The sequence below is a fragment of the Malus sylvestris genome, chromosome 14, assembly GCF_916048215.2.
Source record: "Malus sylvestris chromosome 14, drMalSylv7.2, whole genome shotgun sequence".
In the NCBI taxonomy this organism is placed as follows: Eukaryota; Viridiplantae; Streptophyta; class Magnoliopsida; order Rosales; family Rosaceae; genus Malus; species Malus sylvestris.
In genome coordinates, this window is record NC_062273.1 from 19398925 (window position 1) to 19413640 (window position 14716).

The window sequence follows — 14716 nt, forward strand, 5'->3', positions numbered from 1 at the left end:
AAAAAAAGAAGAAGAGGCAAAACCCTATTTTGAACTTGAAAAGCTTACATTCAAAAAAAAAAGGAGAAAATAAAGCTTGGTGAAGGACACTCACGTAAAGTCAAAAAACGGAAAAGCCATCTCAAAGATTTTTTTTTACAAAGTTGTTGTGCTACTCTGCCACTTGCTTTTATGTTTTCATTAAACAATATGAAAACAAAGACTTGTTGAGTCTGCAATCTGTTGTGCAAGAGACAAAAGTCAATAACAAAAAGAAAGAGAGCAAGCATGGAAACGAAGTGACAAAGTACCAAAACCGAGAAGAAGAAAGAGGGAAAAATGGATTATTCTACTACATCCACTGGGTAGTTTTAAAAACTCAAAAGAAAAGACCAAGTCAAACGAGTCTTTCACAATGGAAAAGGCTCCAACTTTCATGCTTTTAGAATCATATTTCAACTAGGATTAAAATCCTACAAAATCCGATGGCTTCCATCAAGTTAAAATTAAACATGGAGCAAGAAATGATACCAAGCCAAAGATACTACACGGAGCCAAAGTCAAAATATTAGTGAATTAATTTCACTTAGGCACTCAAATGGCACAAAGTCGTTCTCCAAATTTAACTGGCATAAAGCCACAACAAGTTTCAAAAGGGCACGAAGCCGTATCAAATCTCAAATGGCATAAAGTTGTATCAAGTATCAGAAGGCACAAAGTCGTAACAAGACTTAAATGGCACGAAGCTACATTTTGCTCCTCACGAGCATGAGCTAAAACTACATAAGGCATCAAAAGCTCCAATGGCTTAAATTCCACGCCTACAAGAGCCTAAACTGCACAAGGCATTAAACACTCCAATGGCGCAAAGTCCTCACCCACATGAGCTAAAACTGCACAAGGCATCAAATCCAAACAAGTATCAAGCATACAAGGAACTACGAGTGACTTGATCCCTCAATGAGGGTACGTAGGCAATCTAGGGCTCCACCTAGATGCAGTCACAAAATAAAATAAATATCCAAATCCTCAAGTTACGATTTATTCATATTAGAATCAAAGGGTATTCCTTTCCCAAAAGAAAGGTTGTAATTAATAGGCACGTAGCCTAGAATGGGTCGAATTCAAACTAATAAAACCCTCTTTGAAAAAATGAACGAGGGTGAAATTGTGTCTAGTGAATTATTTGTTTACATATTATGTACAATTTTTGCTCAACAGGAACTGTGATGGGTGTTCACTTGTGATAAAAAAAACATTGGTTTCATTATTGAAGATAGAGGTGTTGGTTATAACCAAGCCAATTTAATTAAAAAGAGGAAGCATGAATCTGCTGAATACTACAACAACAAAATAGATGGTACGGACTATAATGAAAATATTCAAACCATGGTTGAGGACCGCAAAAGGAAAAACCAATGGCTACACTAAACCCCTCACTTGACATATTGAGTAATAATGTTGGAAAATGCCTAGATAGAAAAGACATGGAGAAACTTGACAAATATCTTAGAAGCACTTATGTTAATTGTTTTAATGCCATGTTGCATGCACTTTATATTTGATGGAATATATTATGTCAAAAAATATTTTCATGTTTGTTCATATGGTTCAACCAAAGTGAACTGTTGTGGGAGGGTGATATGGCTGCTGTATTCAAACAATATGTTGAGTTCTTGCTAAAAGAATTAGCACCGTGCACCTGTGTAAGTTTATATATATAAAAAGGAGTTAGTACCTTCAAAAGTAACGTATTACTTGTTGGCATTTATAACTAGTTGAATTGATTTTCAATATGACAAATGTACCCAGGCTATCAATGCATTTTTTGGGATACTTTCAATCCGCTAGTCACTAGATCTAACAAGGAAAATGAAATCGTTGTTTATGCCCACACATTGTTGGGTAAGAGTATGAGTCATATTTATTAATGGTTGAAAGTAAAAACTAACATGGTTTTAGTAGTCAGTACCAAGGATACAATGCATATTTCCTTAATTTTCTACTTTAAGTTTGGTCGTTCCAGTGGCTATTTAGGTTTACTCAATTAGGTCAGATTCATTAGTTTGAATTTGCATAAAATTGGTATCTTCTGTTTTTGTCTTTCATATATTTTTTTTATGAATCTCATTAATATAGCTTACTCATTATTGATTGTAGGAATACATGATACGTGGTGAAATCCAACAACTGGATATGTTGATACCAAATCACTAACATCGGTACTTGGGTTACAACATAAAACCGTGACTAAATTTTTGAAGCGGAATCAAGCAAATGAAAGGTTGGCTTTTACAACAGAAGTGGTAGAAAAAATGGTTAAAAGGAGAGGGAAAACCATAATAGTGAGGGAGCCATTGAAAAAGGGGGAAAAGGAAACATATAATTTTCTGAGCCATACAAGTACAGAGTATCCCCTTTCCTTGAGCCCAGTTTGTCCACAACATGGTGAATCATCGTACGTGTTCTAAATTCTCCTCCCATTCAATTGTTTTACAGTGTACATGTACTAGTGTTTGATATTCATTTGATGACTCTCAAGGTTGATTGTGATGTGGCTATTATGTACTACATACAACATTTAGCAGAGGAAGACCACTAAAAGGCATTTTTGAGAAGGGTGAACTTACAAAGATGAGGGCAAAGATCATAAGCATGATGCTAAATGCACGGAGAGGGAGATGAATGAAGTAGTTGGAGTTCTAGTTACATTTCATCAATGGTCATAGTATGTTAGTGTTGAACATCTTTGTTGGAACAAGTATTATCGTAACTTTTTTTTTTAATTATGAATTAACATTCACGAGTGTAATGATTAACGATTCCATATCTGGTATGAATTAAATTTTTGAGTTCATGATTTGATCAATTAGTTTGAGTTAATTTTGGTTTGTACCTACATGGTGCTTAATGTTTTGAACTTTTGATCACTTAGTATTATGTTGTGTGACACGAAGGCTGTCGAACCCACTTCTTTTGCTGCTGCATGACGTAAAAAACAATGAATCAGGTATCAAACTTGATGTCGTGTGCTTCATATTTTTCATAGTTTGCTATTTTAGAAATTTTGCAACTGCATGATTCATATGTTATTGTACCTTCTTATTTTTCATAGTTTGCTTTTTTTTTTTCGTTTTCACTTTGGATATAAAATTAAGCAAAATTTCATTTGTTTATTATTTAAAAAATAAAATGAAAAAGAAAATCGTTTTAATTAGCTGAAATCGAGGGAGTTCTTAACCATTGATTACAATGATACAATGGAAATGACAGATCTCTAATAATCATGGCATTATGAGACAAATTAACCATTGTAATTTGCAGAAAACAAGGGATTTCATTAATCATTACAATCAGCCAAATTGTGAGCACAATTAAATAGATTTGCCATTTGCTGTTTCGTAAAGAAAATTCATAACCATTGTAATAAAAAACATATTGTACTCATTATTGACATTCCAAAATTAATCAACATTGACCATTGAAATTCACACAATTTAATCATTCGTGAGCCATATACACTGAACCTATATGACTGTACCTAAACTTTCAAGGGCAACATGGATTGGTGTTGTCATGGATGACACCAAATTAACCATTGTTGCAATTGGAGAACTTATGTTTGCTCATATCTCTGAGCTTGATAATGACTTTTACAACAATGGGTTGCCAAGAAATTACAGAAAGGAAAACTAATATTTTCATGCGTACGATTTGGTATCAACGCTTGTGTAGGTGCAGTTGAATAAGTTTGGAAAAACTAAAATGAGACACCATTTCATTTAAAAGTAAATCTTTATTCTAAACTCTTTATTAATAATCAAATGGAAACATAGTTCCGAGAGTAACAAAACTAAAATCGTTGAAACAAACATAGTTCTATTGCCAAGATAAATTGAAAAGACAAGATCTCAAATTTGGGCTTAACATGTGCAGGAATTATGCTGCCCGATTCAATGACACTTCCCACATGTTATCGGCCTTGATTATTCACCAATTGATTTCATCCTCTTAAGCTTGGGCCTCCCATATTGTTTTTTGGTTAATGATGAATCCACAACAATTTCTTCATGTCCGTTAATATCATGCCTATCAATGTTCGGAATTGGATATATTGGGAAGGAATATGAAGACTTGCAGTATTCATCGGTGAAGAAATCTTCAACATAGTCATAAGGATTTCCGTCATCCTAGATAATCGCAGCCACTGCATGCTCACACGGAAACCCTTTGATTTGACATTGATAACATGAACAAAAACGCCTTTGCAAATCCACCATCATTGAAATGTTACTGTGTATGTCAAAAACAGATAGACTTGACTTGCTAATTTCCTAATGCCTACCAACTTCCAAAACTTGATTAAGATGCTCTTCCATCTTAGGGCATAGAAATGTATTCCAATTATGTGTTGCTCAGAACCGTTCAGAGTTCCTTTCCATCATCTTCACTCTAATACCATCAACCAATTGATAAATGAGCATAGGTCGTTCTTCAAATATCCAAGAATTAAAAGATTCCGCAACATTAGACCACATTTCTCCGTACCTATATAAGGGAATGGTGATTAATGTATGAACCTCATTCCATAACCAAAGATGAAAGAGAAAATAAAAACTGAAAAATGCACATACCTGGCACCTTCAAAAAAAGCATTGGACCAATTTTCTTTTGGAAGACTATCCAAGAAAGTTCTCATTACAAATCCACCTTCATCCCTTAAAACCCTTAGGTGCATATCAAAAGCTTCTGAGGTAGGTGCATAAGCACACTTGCAAAACAAATGCACAATATAGTCCTTGAAAATTTTGCCACAACCAGTAGGATATTTACCGAAGACATTTCTTTTCAAATGTTCCAAACAAAAAGCATGATGACTATGCGGAAAAACTGTAGCCATAGACTCAAGCAACCCCTTATTCCTATCTGAAACAAAAGTAATTGTCCGTTCTTGCGGTGTCAACATATAGGACAATTGCTCCATGAACGACTTCCAATTTTCTTCTTTATCAAGATCAACCAATGCAAATGTACATGTTGTAACCACAAAGTATATGGAACTATCATGTTATGTTGCGTGTTTATTATTTGATTATGTGTACCTTACTTACAATAATGGGAACACTACATGAGTTGTCTAAGGTTTTTGTGGGTGAGTGTTCGAGGCCATAGCTTATTAGTTGTTCTTATGATACGTGCAATTTAATATTCTAGTAGATAGGTTATGGGTTTCTTCTACTCAGCGTCTTGGGTCCAAAACGCCCCATGTCCGAAATTATTGTAATAGTTTCCAATCTTCCACTCTCCCTAATAATAATAAATTCAAATAAAACATAAAAAAATGTTTACTTGGAATAAATATTTATTAGAAATTTAGTTCCTAAATTCATATGTGTTAGTAAAAACATGAATATTGGAATTATTCTAATTTCAATTGGTGTTTACGAATGCACAAAATAAAGAAAATTTTGTTCTTACATTATAATCAGTAATTTAATACTTGAAAATATCATTCTCACATTATAATAAGTAATTAGTACTTGAAAATTGACTTGCTCTTTCTTGTATGAATGTTATAAAAAACAAAGTTATGTGTTCAGATGAAATTTTGAAAAATCACATACCTCACTTTGATGCAGGATATCTCATTGCTCATTTGCATGCACTGCTCATTTTTTTACTTTTTCTTACTGGTTTTGAAACCCTTATGCCTCATTCTTCATTTTCTCGCTCGTAGATCATTGACAACCTCTGTTTTGTGAAACATTGAAAAAACGACCAAATGTCTAAATATGAGATTTGATGAGTTTGAACGGATGTAGATGATTGGTGTGAACATATGATGTAGTTTGAAGGCTTTTTATGGAGAATTCATATGATATTAGAAGATCAGATCAGGACATGTGACACAAGGAAAGTTGTTGACAACTTATTAAAAATCTAAGGGAAGATGTTTAATAGCTAATGACACGTGGCCCGACGAGAGTGGTTAATTGATAATCGAAGCCAATAATGATACGTGAAGGATCAACAAAGCATGTTGGGTCATACAAATATAAATTTATAATTTTTAAACCCAACAGTCAAGGAGGGCAACTAAATTCTCACTTTAGTGTACGAATTTTTTCACTAGCACTTCAGTGGAGGATTAGACCTTCAAATTTACAAAGTGAATAAATTGATTCAATTTCAACAGTATATATGCAATATGAAAAAAATTAAGACCTCGTTTTAAAACGAATCTTAAACTTGAAAAGTGTGAAATATAATTTGCCTGAAATTATACAAAAAACTGATGTTCTTCATACTATTCTAGATACAAGAAAATAATCGAGCTCTACATTAAAAGAATTAGCTTTAATATACAAATGATATTCTACATTAAAGGGAGGAGAAATGTTTGAACTAGAACACAATGAGTTAAAGAGTAAAACATTACCACCATGAATCTTAAAAAAAATACATTGCTCAAAAAGTATCACAGGGAATAAAAAACTACGAAAGAAGTGGGCCTCAATAAAAAAACCTCATAGGATAAAACTTCAAACAGAAAACAAAAAACCACTGATGGCAAACTAAAAATCATATAAAACTTTTATGCTTCTTCTATATGCAGTTCACGTTGTTGTTTTTTATCTAACTAACTAGTAATAGAATTCTCTTTGTCAACCAAAAGAGGATGAAAATACTATTTATTCTTTTATTGCAAAAAAAAAAAAATAATGGGCAATAATGTAATTTACAAAACCAAATTTTGTTGTTTTTTATTGAAGCCTCCTCTACCGGTTACAAGTGATTTTAGCATATATCTAATATTAAAAAATTAAAAATAAAATAAAAACCTCTCTTCTCACTCCCACTCCAACGCTCCCTCTCTCCCTCACTCTTTCCTATTTAAAAAACAAAATTAAAAAATATTCACGCACACACAAAGTGTGTAGACATATTCTAGTGAAAGTAGAGAAGAACAATACCCAACGTTGCAAACGGGCCAATCCAATCTAAATCCCATTTGTTAGCCCTTCATCTCCTGCCCGAATATATTGGGCCGAGCCGACACCCGCCAATTTTTACATACCTATTCTCGGCCACAACGCCGTCGTATCAAGTACTCTCCATTCTCCTCTCTGCAAAGATAGTAAAGGCTTGCCGAGCTTCTCCATCGTTTTTTCTTCGTCTCCCAAAACCTTCGCGCAGGGAACCGAACGGATTTTCATTCTTCTGGATTTGAATACGGGTTCGGAGCAATGACGGTAGCTAGCTCAGTGGTCCACGAAGTGCTGGGCCGGCGGGCCGAGGACGTCGATGAGCCCATAATCGAGTACATCGTTAACGTCCTCGCCGACGAGGACTTCGATTTCGGCGACGACGGTGAAGGCGCCTTCGACGCTCTCGGCGAGCTCCTCGTCGGAGCCGGCTGTGTTAGCGACTTCGCTGAGTGCCGCTCGGTGAGTTTTTTTTTTTTTTTTTTTTTTGATTTGATTTGGTCTGTTTGGCTGCTCAAAAAACTTCTGGAAAGTGGAAAAGAAAGAAACACTGGTAGCTGTAAAACGTTTATTTGAATCTGTTTGATCATAAAAGAATGATTTTTTTGGAATTGTTGGCTTTATGTTGTTAGCTCAGAGAAAAGACTTATGATTGGGTTGCTTGTGGAAATTAACAATGCTAGTTATGGTGATTCCGGTATATGTGGTTTTGCAAGCTTGATTTCTGTATTGTTCTTGAAATTTTTGGAGGTTTGATGTAGGTTTGTGGTATGATATCCAAAAAGTCTGCATTTTTTCGATTAATTTGATATGGTCCATTTGACCGCTCAGAAAATGCTTGGAAGGAAAGTTTTTTAAACTGGTTTTGTAGGAGTAGAGTACTGGATTATTTGGTACCGGAGCTTTATAGCGATTGTTTTGAATCTGTGGATCGTAAAAAAATGTTTTTTAATTTTATTTTATGGAATTATAGGCCCTTTGTTCTTATTTAAGTGAAAATTTATTGTTACGCATTGTGGAGGTGAGGCTTGCTTGTGGAAATTAACAATGCTAGTTATGTTGGTTCTTGGAAACGTGGTTTTGCAATCTTTTGTTTTGTATTGTTCTTGACACTTGTGGAGGTTGACGTAGGTTTGCAGTATAATATCCGAGAAGTTCGGGAAACATGGGTTGGTTAAAGCTAAACCGACTGTGCGGAGCCTATCAGCACCAGTAAGAATGGATGATGGGATGGATGAGAAGGTAGCTCCAAAGAAGAAGGTTGAGGTGATTGATGGCCCTCTGTTAACTGAACGTGACCGAGCTAAGATAGAGAGGAAAAAGAGGAAGGATGATCGCCAAAGAGAGGTAATGTTTCTGGTGGATATTTAGTATGTGAGTTGTACTATTATATCCTAATGTTTATGTGAGATTTTTTTTTTGTGATATTGAGGAGCAAGATTACTGGTCCATGTTGAGTTTGGATATGCTTAGATTGAGATAATATCCGAGCTAGGTTGTTGTCCGTGCAGTGGATTTAAATATTTGAAAAATTGGTTTAGTTTTTTGTAATTTTGATATATTCTCCTTTTCAATGAACAGCAACAATATCAAATACATTTAGCAGAGATGGAAGCAGTCAGGGCAGGAATGCCTGTTGTATCCGTAAATCATGAAAGTGCTGGTGGCCCAAATGTCAGGGATATCCGTCTGGAAAACTTCAATGTTTCTGTGGGTGGCCGTGATCTAATTGTGGATGGTTCAGTAACACTTTCTTTTGGAAGGCATTATGGTGAGTTTGCTTTTCAATGTTTTATGATCCTCTTTCTTTGGTTTCAAAATTGAGAGCGCCATCTGTTAGAGTTTCCAAAATGATTTTATGGTACTTGTAGCTTCTTATATCTAAGGCTGTTGAACAATGCTGTAGTTGTGAACTTTTATTGATCTTTCCACAATTTATGCAGGCCTTGTTGGAAGAAATGGTACGGGGAAAACAACGTTTCTTAGGCACTTGGCTATGCATGCCATTGACGGCATTCCTAGGAACTTCCAAATATTGCATGTGGAGCAAGAAGTGGTGGGTGATGATACAACAGCCTTGCAGTGTGTTCTTAACACTGATGTTGAAAGAACAAAGCTTTTGGAAGAAGAAGCTCGTCTTCTCACCCAACAGGTTGGATGCAGAATTGTTCTTAATTAGAAGGGAGCTGCTGATGTGGAAAAATTTAGCTTTTCTGTTTGTGTTTTTTTTATGGGTATGCTCTTTCACTGTGCTTAATAAATTACTTTAACCTGAAGAGAGCACTGGAGTTTGAGGACTCAACAGAAAAGAGTAACGGGGAAGTTGATAAAGATGCCATTGGGCAGAGGCTTCAGGAGATATACAAAAGGCTCGAGTTCATTGATGCTGATTCGGCAGAGTCACGGGCAGCTTCCATTCTTGCGGTCAGTTCTCCATTTATTGCTGCATCAGTCACGTACAATTGTCTTCTTGACTTAAGCCTGATTTTCAACATCTTAGGGCTGACTTCAACTCTCCAAAACTAGAATAAATAGCGACAGAAAGAAAAAGAAGTTGTAAATGCTATCTCATTCTAGGTTGAATTTCTTTGCTGGTGTGCTGAACTTATTATTAATGGTATAAATCACCAAGCCACTATTACTAAGTAATAAATGAAACAAAAAATCCTGCCTGCTGGTAGTGCATGGTGCCATTCAGGTACATTATAGAGAAATGCTTGTCCTCTTGTTATTTTATCTGAATTGCCATCACATTGACAAGGAATTTTACAGGGTCTTAGTTTCTCTCCGGAGATGCAGTTGAAACCAACTAAAGCATTTTCAGGAGGATGGCGGATGCGAATAGCTCTTGCTCGTGCCCTGTTTATAGAGCCTGATTTGTTACTGCTTGATGAACCCACGGTCTGTTGTTCATACCCTTTAGGCTCTTCATATTATTCTGTCAATTTGGTGCATATTTTTAATTTTTCCCCACTATGTTTATTTTCTTTTCTATTTTCAGAACCATCTTGATCTTCATGCAGTCCTCTGGCTAGAGGCTTACCTGGTGAAGTGGCCAAAAACATGCATAGTTGTTTCTCATGCTAGAGAATTCTTGAACACGGTAAGTTTTGTGGTTTATTTTCACATTTGGTCACGTCAACTGCATAATTAGTATGGTTTCTTTAACACATTACGCATTCTATGTTCTGTTTTTCTCAGGTAGTCACTGATATACTACATCTTCATGGGCAAAAATTGAATGCTTACAAGGGAGACTACGATACATATGAGAGGACGCGGATAGAACTAGTCAAGAACCAACAGAAGGCTTTTGAGGCCAATGAGCGTTCAAGAACACATATGCAGGTCTTTCATCATACCATAATGACAAAATGATGCTATTATGCCTTGTCTTGTTATCGTGATATCTACAGCAGTTTGACAACTTTATTAACATGTTGCCCTTATTACTTTGTTTTGTTCCCTAATTCTTATTGCTTTGGAATAGGTATTTAGGGTAGTCATCCTTTGTTTATTTCGACCAGTGATTACTAATGTGATCTTCATGGTCAACATCTTTTTTTGACTTGTACTTTTCTTTTCCAGAATTTTCTGCATGCAGCATTCTGTTTAAAACATATGGATGAAATTGTCTTTCAGATGTTCAATCACTCTCTTCTTTTGTTTTCCTTTCAGCTCTTTTTAACATGTGTTCTGAATTATAGTAACTTATGTTTGACATTCAATTTTTTTCCTATGATCTGCAGTCGTTTATTGATAAGTTCCGCTACAATGCCAAGAGAGCTGCGCTTGTTCAGTCAAGAATTAAGGTGATTTCATTGTTTTCTTGCATGCTAACGTTTCTGGAAACTGTTACCTCTATATTGTTTATTTATCAAATTCTTCGTGTTCAAACTGGGTTGCTGTATTGATCTTAATGTGTTACAAATAACTGGTCTATCTTCTTTTACTGTGTTTTAGGCTTTGGACCGGTTGGGACATGTGGATGAGATTGTAAATGACCCTGAGTATGCACTGATTTGTCTTTGTGGTTTATAGGGATAAGAGCATATAGAAACAATATTTCTACTTTTCTTTCTAGTTTTTTGTAATGCCTCTGGCCTTTTCATGTGCAGCTATAAGTTTGAGTTCCCAACTCCAGACGACAGACCTGGTCCTCCAATAATAAGTTTCAGGTTTGTCAGCTCATGGAGCGCAATTTTGTCGCCCTCCTTGGGTTCAGCAGCGAGTCACTTCAGATCCATTTCTTATATTTTTTTTTTCACTTTAAGCTGTTTTCATTCCTAGATCAAGAGCTTATCGTATCTTTCTGGTGGTATGTCTTTGCAGTGATGCATCATTTGGTTATCCTGGGGGACCGGTCTTGTTTAGGAATTTAAATTTTGGAATTGACCTTGACAGCCGCATCGCAAGTAAGGATGCTAATTAAATCTTGTCTATCATTGAAAATGATCCATATCTTGCTTGAGTGGCTTACATATTATGTGTTCTACAATTGAGAGTATTTTTCGTTATTTTGTTTCTAGTGGAAAATGACTGTTCATTCAATAATTCAATTTTGAGGCCTCATTTTCTTGGGAAATATAGATTCTTCTTTTCTGTATGATCACTAACGAAATACTGCATCTAGAAGCCCATTTAATCTGCAATTTAGCCAAAAATGGAATTGTGAGGCTGGGATCTTGGGTAAAGACGGGAATAAGCTGGAATTTATCTGGTATATTGGTTGTTAGGATTTGGCTCGTCATTTGTCATAGTCTTATTTTGTTTGGGATTGTATTTAGGAATGCTAAGGGTGCACATATTCTGGTCCTACACGGATTAGGAAAGAATAAGTTTTCTTGTACAATTAGATTAGGAATTCTTGAAGCAGAAACGGAGTAGGAATGCAAGTACTTCCTATCCCAAATGGAATAGGAGTCCTAATCAGTAAATACTAAATAGGTGTGTAAGCTGCAACCTATACTTATAAATAGGGTGTGGCAAGGGGCGAAAACACAAGAGAGAAAAAAGAGACAGCCGAGAGAAGTGAGGGATTAGTTCTAGTGTTTACAAAAGCAATGTACACTCCAAAGAAGCTGTAGAAAATCATAACTGGACGTAGGCAAAACTTCTGCTGAACCAGTATAAAGCTTGTGTGTTTTTAGCTATTCTCTATTTGCTAATTTTAGTCCATTGCCGGATACATAAACTGGACGTAGGCAAAAGTTCTGCCGAACCAGTATAAATCTTGTGTGTTTCTAGCTATTCTCTATTTGCTAAGTTTAGTCTATTGCCGGATACACCAAAGAACAAGTTCCACAGGGAAGTCGAAATTCTTACATTGTTTGCTTTACTTAATGCAGTGGTCGGGCCAAATGGTATTGGTAAATCAACGATACTCAAACTAATTGCAGGGGAGCTACAACCAATCTCTGGGACAGTTTTTCGTTCAGCTAAGGTCTCTTGCTTGCTTCTCGGGATTACTTTTACTGGATAACAATTTTGAATTGATTGTATTTATTTCAGATTTCAACTAACATGTCACTAGGCTGTCCTCCAATTTATCTAAGTTATAGATATTATTATATATGCAAATATTGGTATTGTGTTCCTCACCTTCATTATGTGTCTACTCTTTGACCATTGCATCTCTTTCACTGCTCACAGGTTCGGATCGCTGTATTCAGTCAGCACCATGTTGACGGACTAGATTTATCTTCTAATCCCCTATTGTATATGATGCGCTGCTTCCCAGTGAGTTATTGATAGTACCATTTTTCTTCCCTTTTTTTATGTATATGGAAAAACTTTTCATTTTTCTGTTCATGTTTCTAAGGGTTTATTAGTGAGTTGTTGAGCTAATGTATACACAAGTGTCCATGATAGGATCCTGCAATTGAACCCCTCTGAATCCATTTCCAAATCCGGATGTATAATTTTCTTTAAAATCTAGGATATAGTCGGGGGATCTGATCTATTTTATTTGCAACCTAAACGGGATATTTTGGCGCTTTCCCTCTCCAATTTTATGTTATTGAAAAAGACATGGAATTGATACCAAAATTGTTACAATGGAAACAAGTTTCCATTTTTTGACCATGGAAACAAATTTCCATTTTTGTTTACGCAACAAGTTTCCATTCAATTTTGTAACTTCACTACTGGAACAGATTTAATTTTGGGTGGGGTGAGATCTCTTAGGAATCAATCATTCACAGTGGATTAATCTCATTTGGGCAAGCAATCTTGTTAGTAAGATTTGGCATTCTTTTTCTATTTTTTGTTAAAATTGATCACATGAAGAATGAAGAATCTTTTTTGCAGGGGGTGCCTGAACAAAAGCTCCGATCTCACTTAGGTTCTTTCGGTGTCAGTGGAAATCTTGCACTTCAGCCTATGTACACATTGTCTGGTATTTTCTCAATTCCCTATTGTGAATAGTTTAAAGAGATCAATTGATTTCTAGAACTATTATTTTACTTGAACCTCTTAAAGATTGGCCTTGGCAAGTCGAATGACTAGCCAGCATACTTTAGCAGCCAATGCTAGCTGCGAGTTTTACTCAAAGAGTCAATTCCAGTGTTGCTCTATGGCTTCAAACATTATTCTCTAAATATTTAAAATGGGGGTATATTAGGTGGTCAGAAGAGCAGAGTTGCATTTGCCAAGATAACTTTCAAGAAACCGCACATAATACTGCTTGATGAGCCCTCCAATCATCTGGTAAGTCACAATCCTTCTCATTAATTTATTGCTTGAAAGAAGTAACAATATTTTGGATTATGAAATTGCTGGTATAAAATGAACTGAAGAACACTACCTTGGCTGGTTGCGCGTTTGTTTACATTGCAATGGTTGTTGACATGTAGGACTTGGATGCTGTGGAGGCACTAATTCAAGGTCTTGTTCTCTTCCAAGGAGGCATTCTCATGGTATTTCATCCTTCATATCTTCATAATTTCCATTTGCAACGAGAGCTTATATACGAGAATTATTTGATGAACTAGTATAACTCATCAGCGTGTTTTCTTTCTTACAGGTTAGTCACGACGAGCATCTGATCTCTGGAAGTGTGGACGAGCTGTGGGTGGTATCAGAAGGTAGGATACAACCATTCCATGGCAGTTTTGAGGACTACAAGAAGATACTGCAGTCCTCGTAGATAAAAGTTATGAGCATTTCATCTGTCTCATGACCGATGACTACAGTAGACTGCTGGAAGAACACGGAATCTGGAGCGATTAGTATTTTTCCCTCCAATCAAATGGTTGAGCAATATAATCGGATTGATATGCACTTACCGGCCTTTTCTTTATAAATTGAAAACTAGTCGTTTTGTGACGATTTTGCATTGATACGCTTAAGGTTTATATTGAAGTGTGAATGAACAACAATGCAGAGTATCTATTGGAATGAGCAACAAGATTCATATGTGCTATAACTCTTGAATTACATTGTTTGCCTTTTTGATCGGACAAAGCTACTTTACTCTGCGGCTAGGGAGATATGAACTCAATTACAACGAAATGGGCAGGATAGCCCACTAACCAATTGGGGTAACGAACGTATGCATATCACACACAAGGTTTAAGCCCATTGAATTCATAGTAATACAAAAGTCGTAATCTTTTTTTTTTTATTTTTATTTATTTTTTAAACAAACGATATTATCTATACTAAAAGGGAGGATGTTGGCTTAGCCTCACAATAGGATACAATAATGTGGTTCGAATTCGTCTTTAGCGAGAATTAACTTAAGACATCTC

At 35.8% G+C, this 14716-nt stretch overlaps 1 protein-coding gene across 1 annotated transcript; it reads left to right on the plus strand.

Moving 5' to 3' along the window:
* Positions 1-7091: 7091 nt before the first annotated feature.
* LOC126600032 (ABC transporter F family member 3-like) lies at positions 7092-14391 on the plus strand. Its single transcript, XM_050266533.1, has 18 exons — positions 7092-7427; positions 8097-8312; positions 8547-8736; positions 8909-9117; positions 9243-9389; positions 9738-9866; positions 9967-10068; positions 10167-10313; positions 10715-10777; positions 10929-10975; positions 11084-11143; positions 11298-11380; positions 12314-12408; positions 12618-12704; positions 13275-13362; positions 13588-13673; positions 13820-13882; positions 13990-14391. The coding sequence occupies exons 1-18, from the start codon at positions 7227-7229 to the stop codon at positions 14110-14112; spliced, it is 2136 nt and encodes a 711-aa protein (XP_050122490.1). The 5' UTR covers positions 7092-7226; the 3' UTR covers positions 14113-14391.
* The last annotated feature ends 325 nt before the right edge of the window (positions 14392-14716 follow it).

Coding starts and splice junctions, on each gene's coding strand:
- LOC126600032 (XM_050266533.1), top strand. CDS start 7,227: ATGACGGTAGCTAGCTCAGTGGTCCACGAAGTGCTGGGCCGGCGGGCC. Junction 9,867..9,966: donor TACTGCTTGATGAACCCACG/GTCTGTTGTTCA, acceptor TTCTATTTTCAG/AACCATCTTGATCTTCATGC. Junction 13,883..13,989: donor TCCAAGGAGGCATTCTCATG/GTATTTCATCCT, acceptor TCTTTCTTACAG/GTTAGTCACGACGAGCATCT.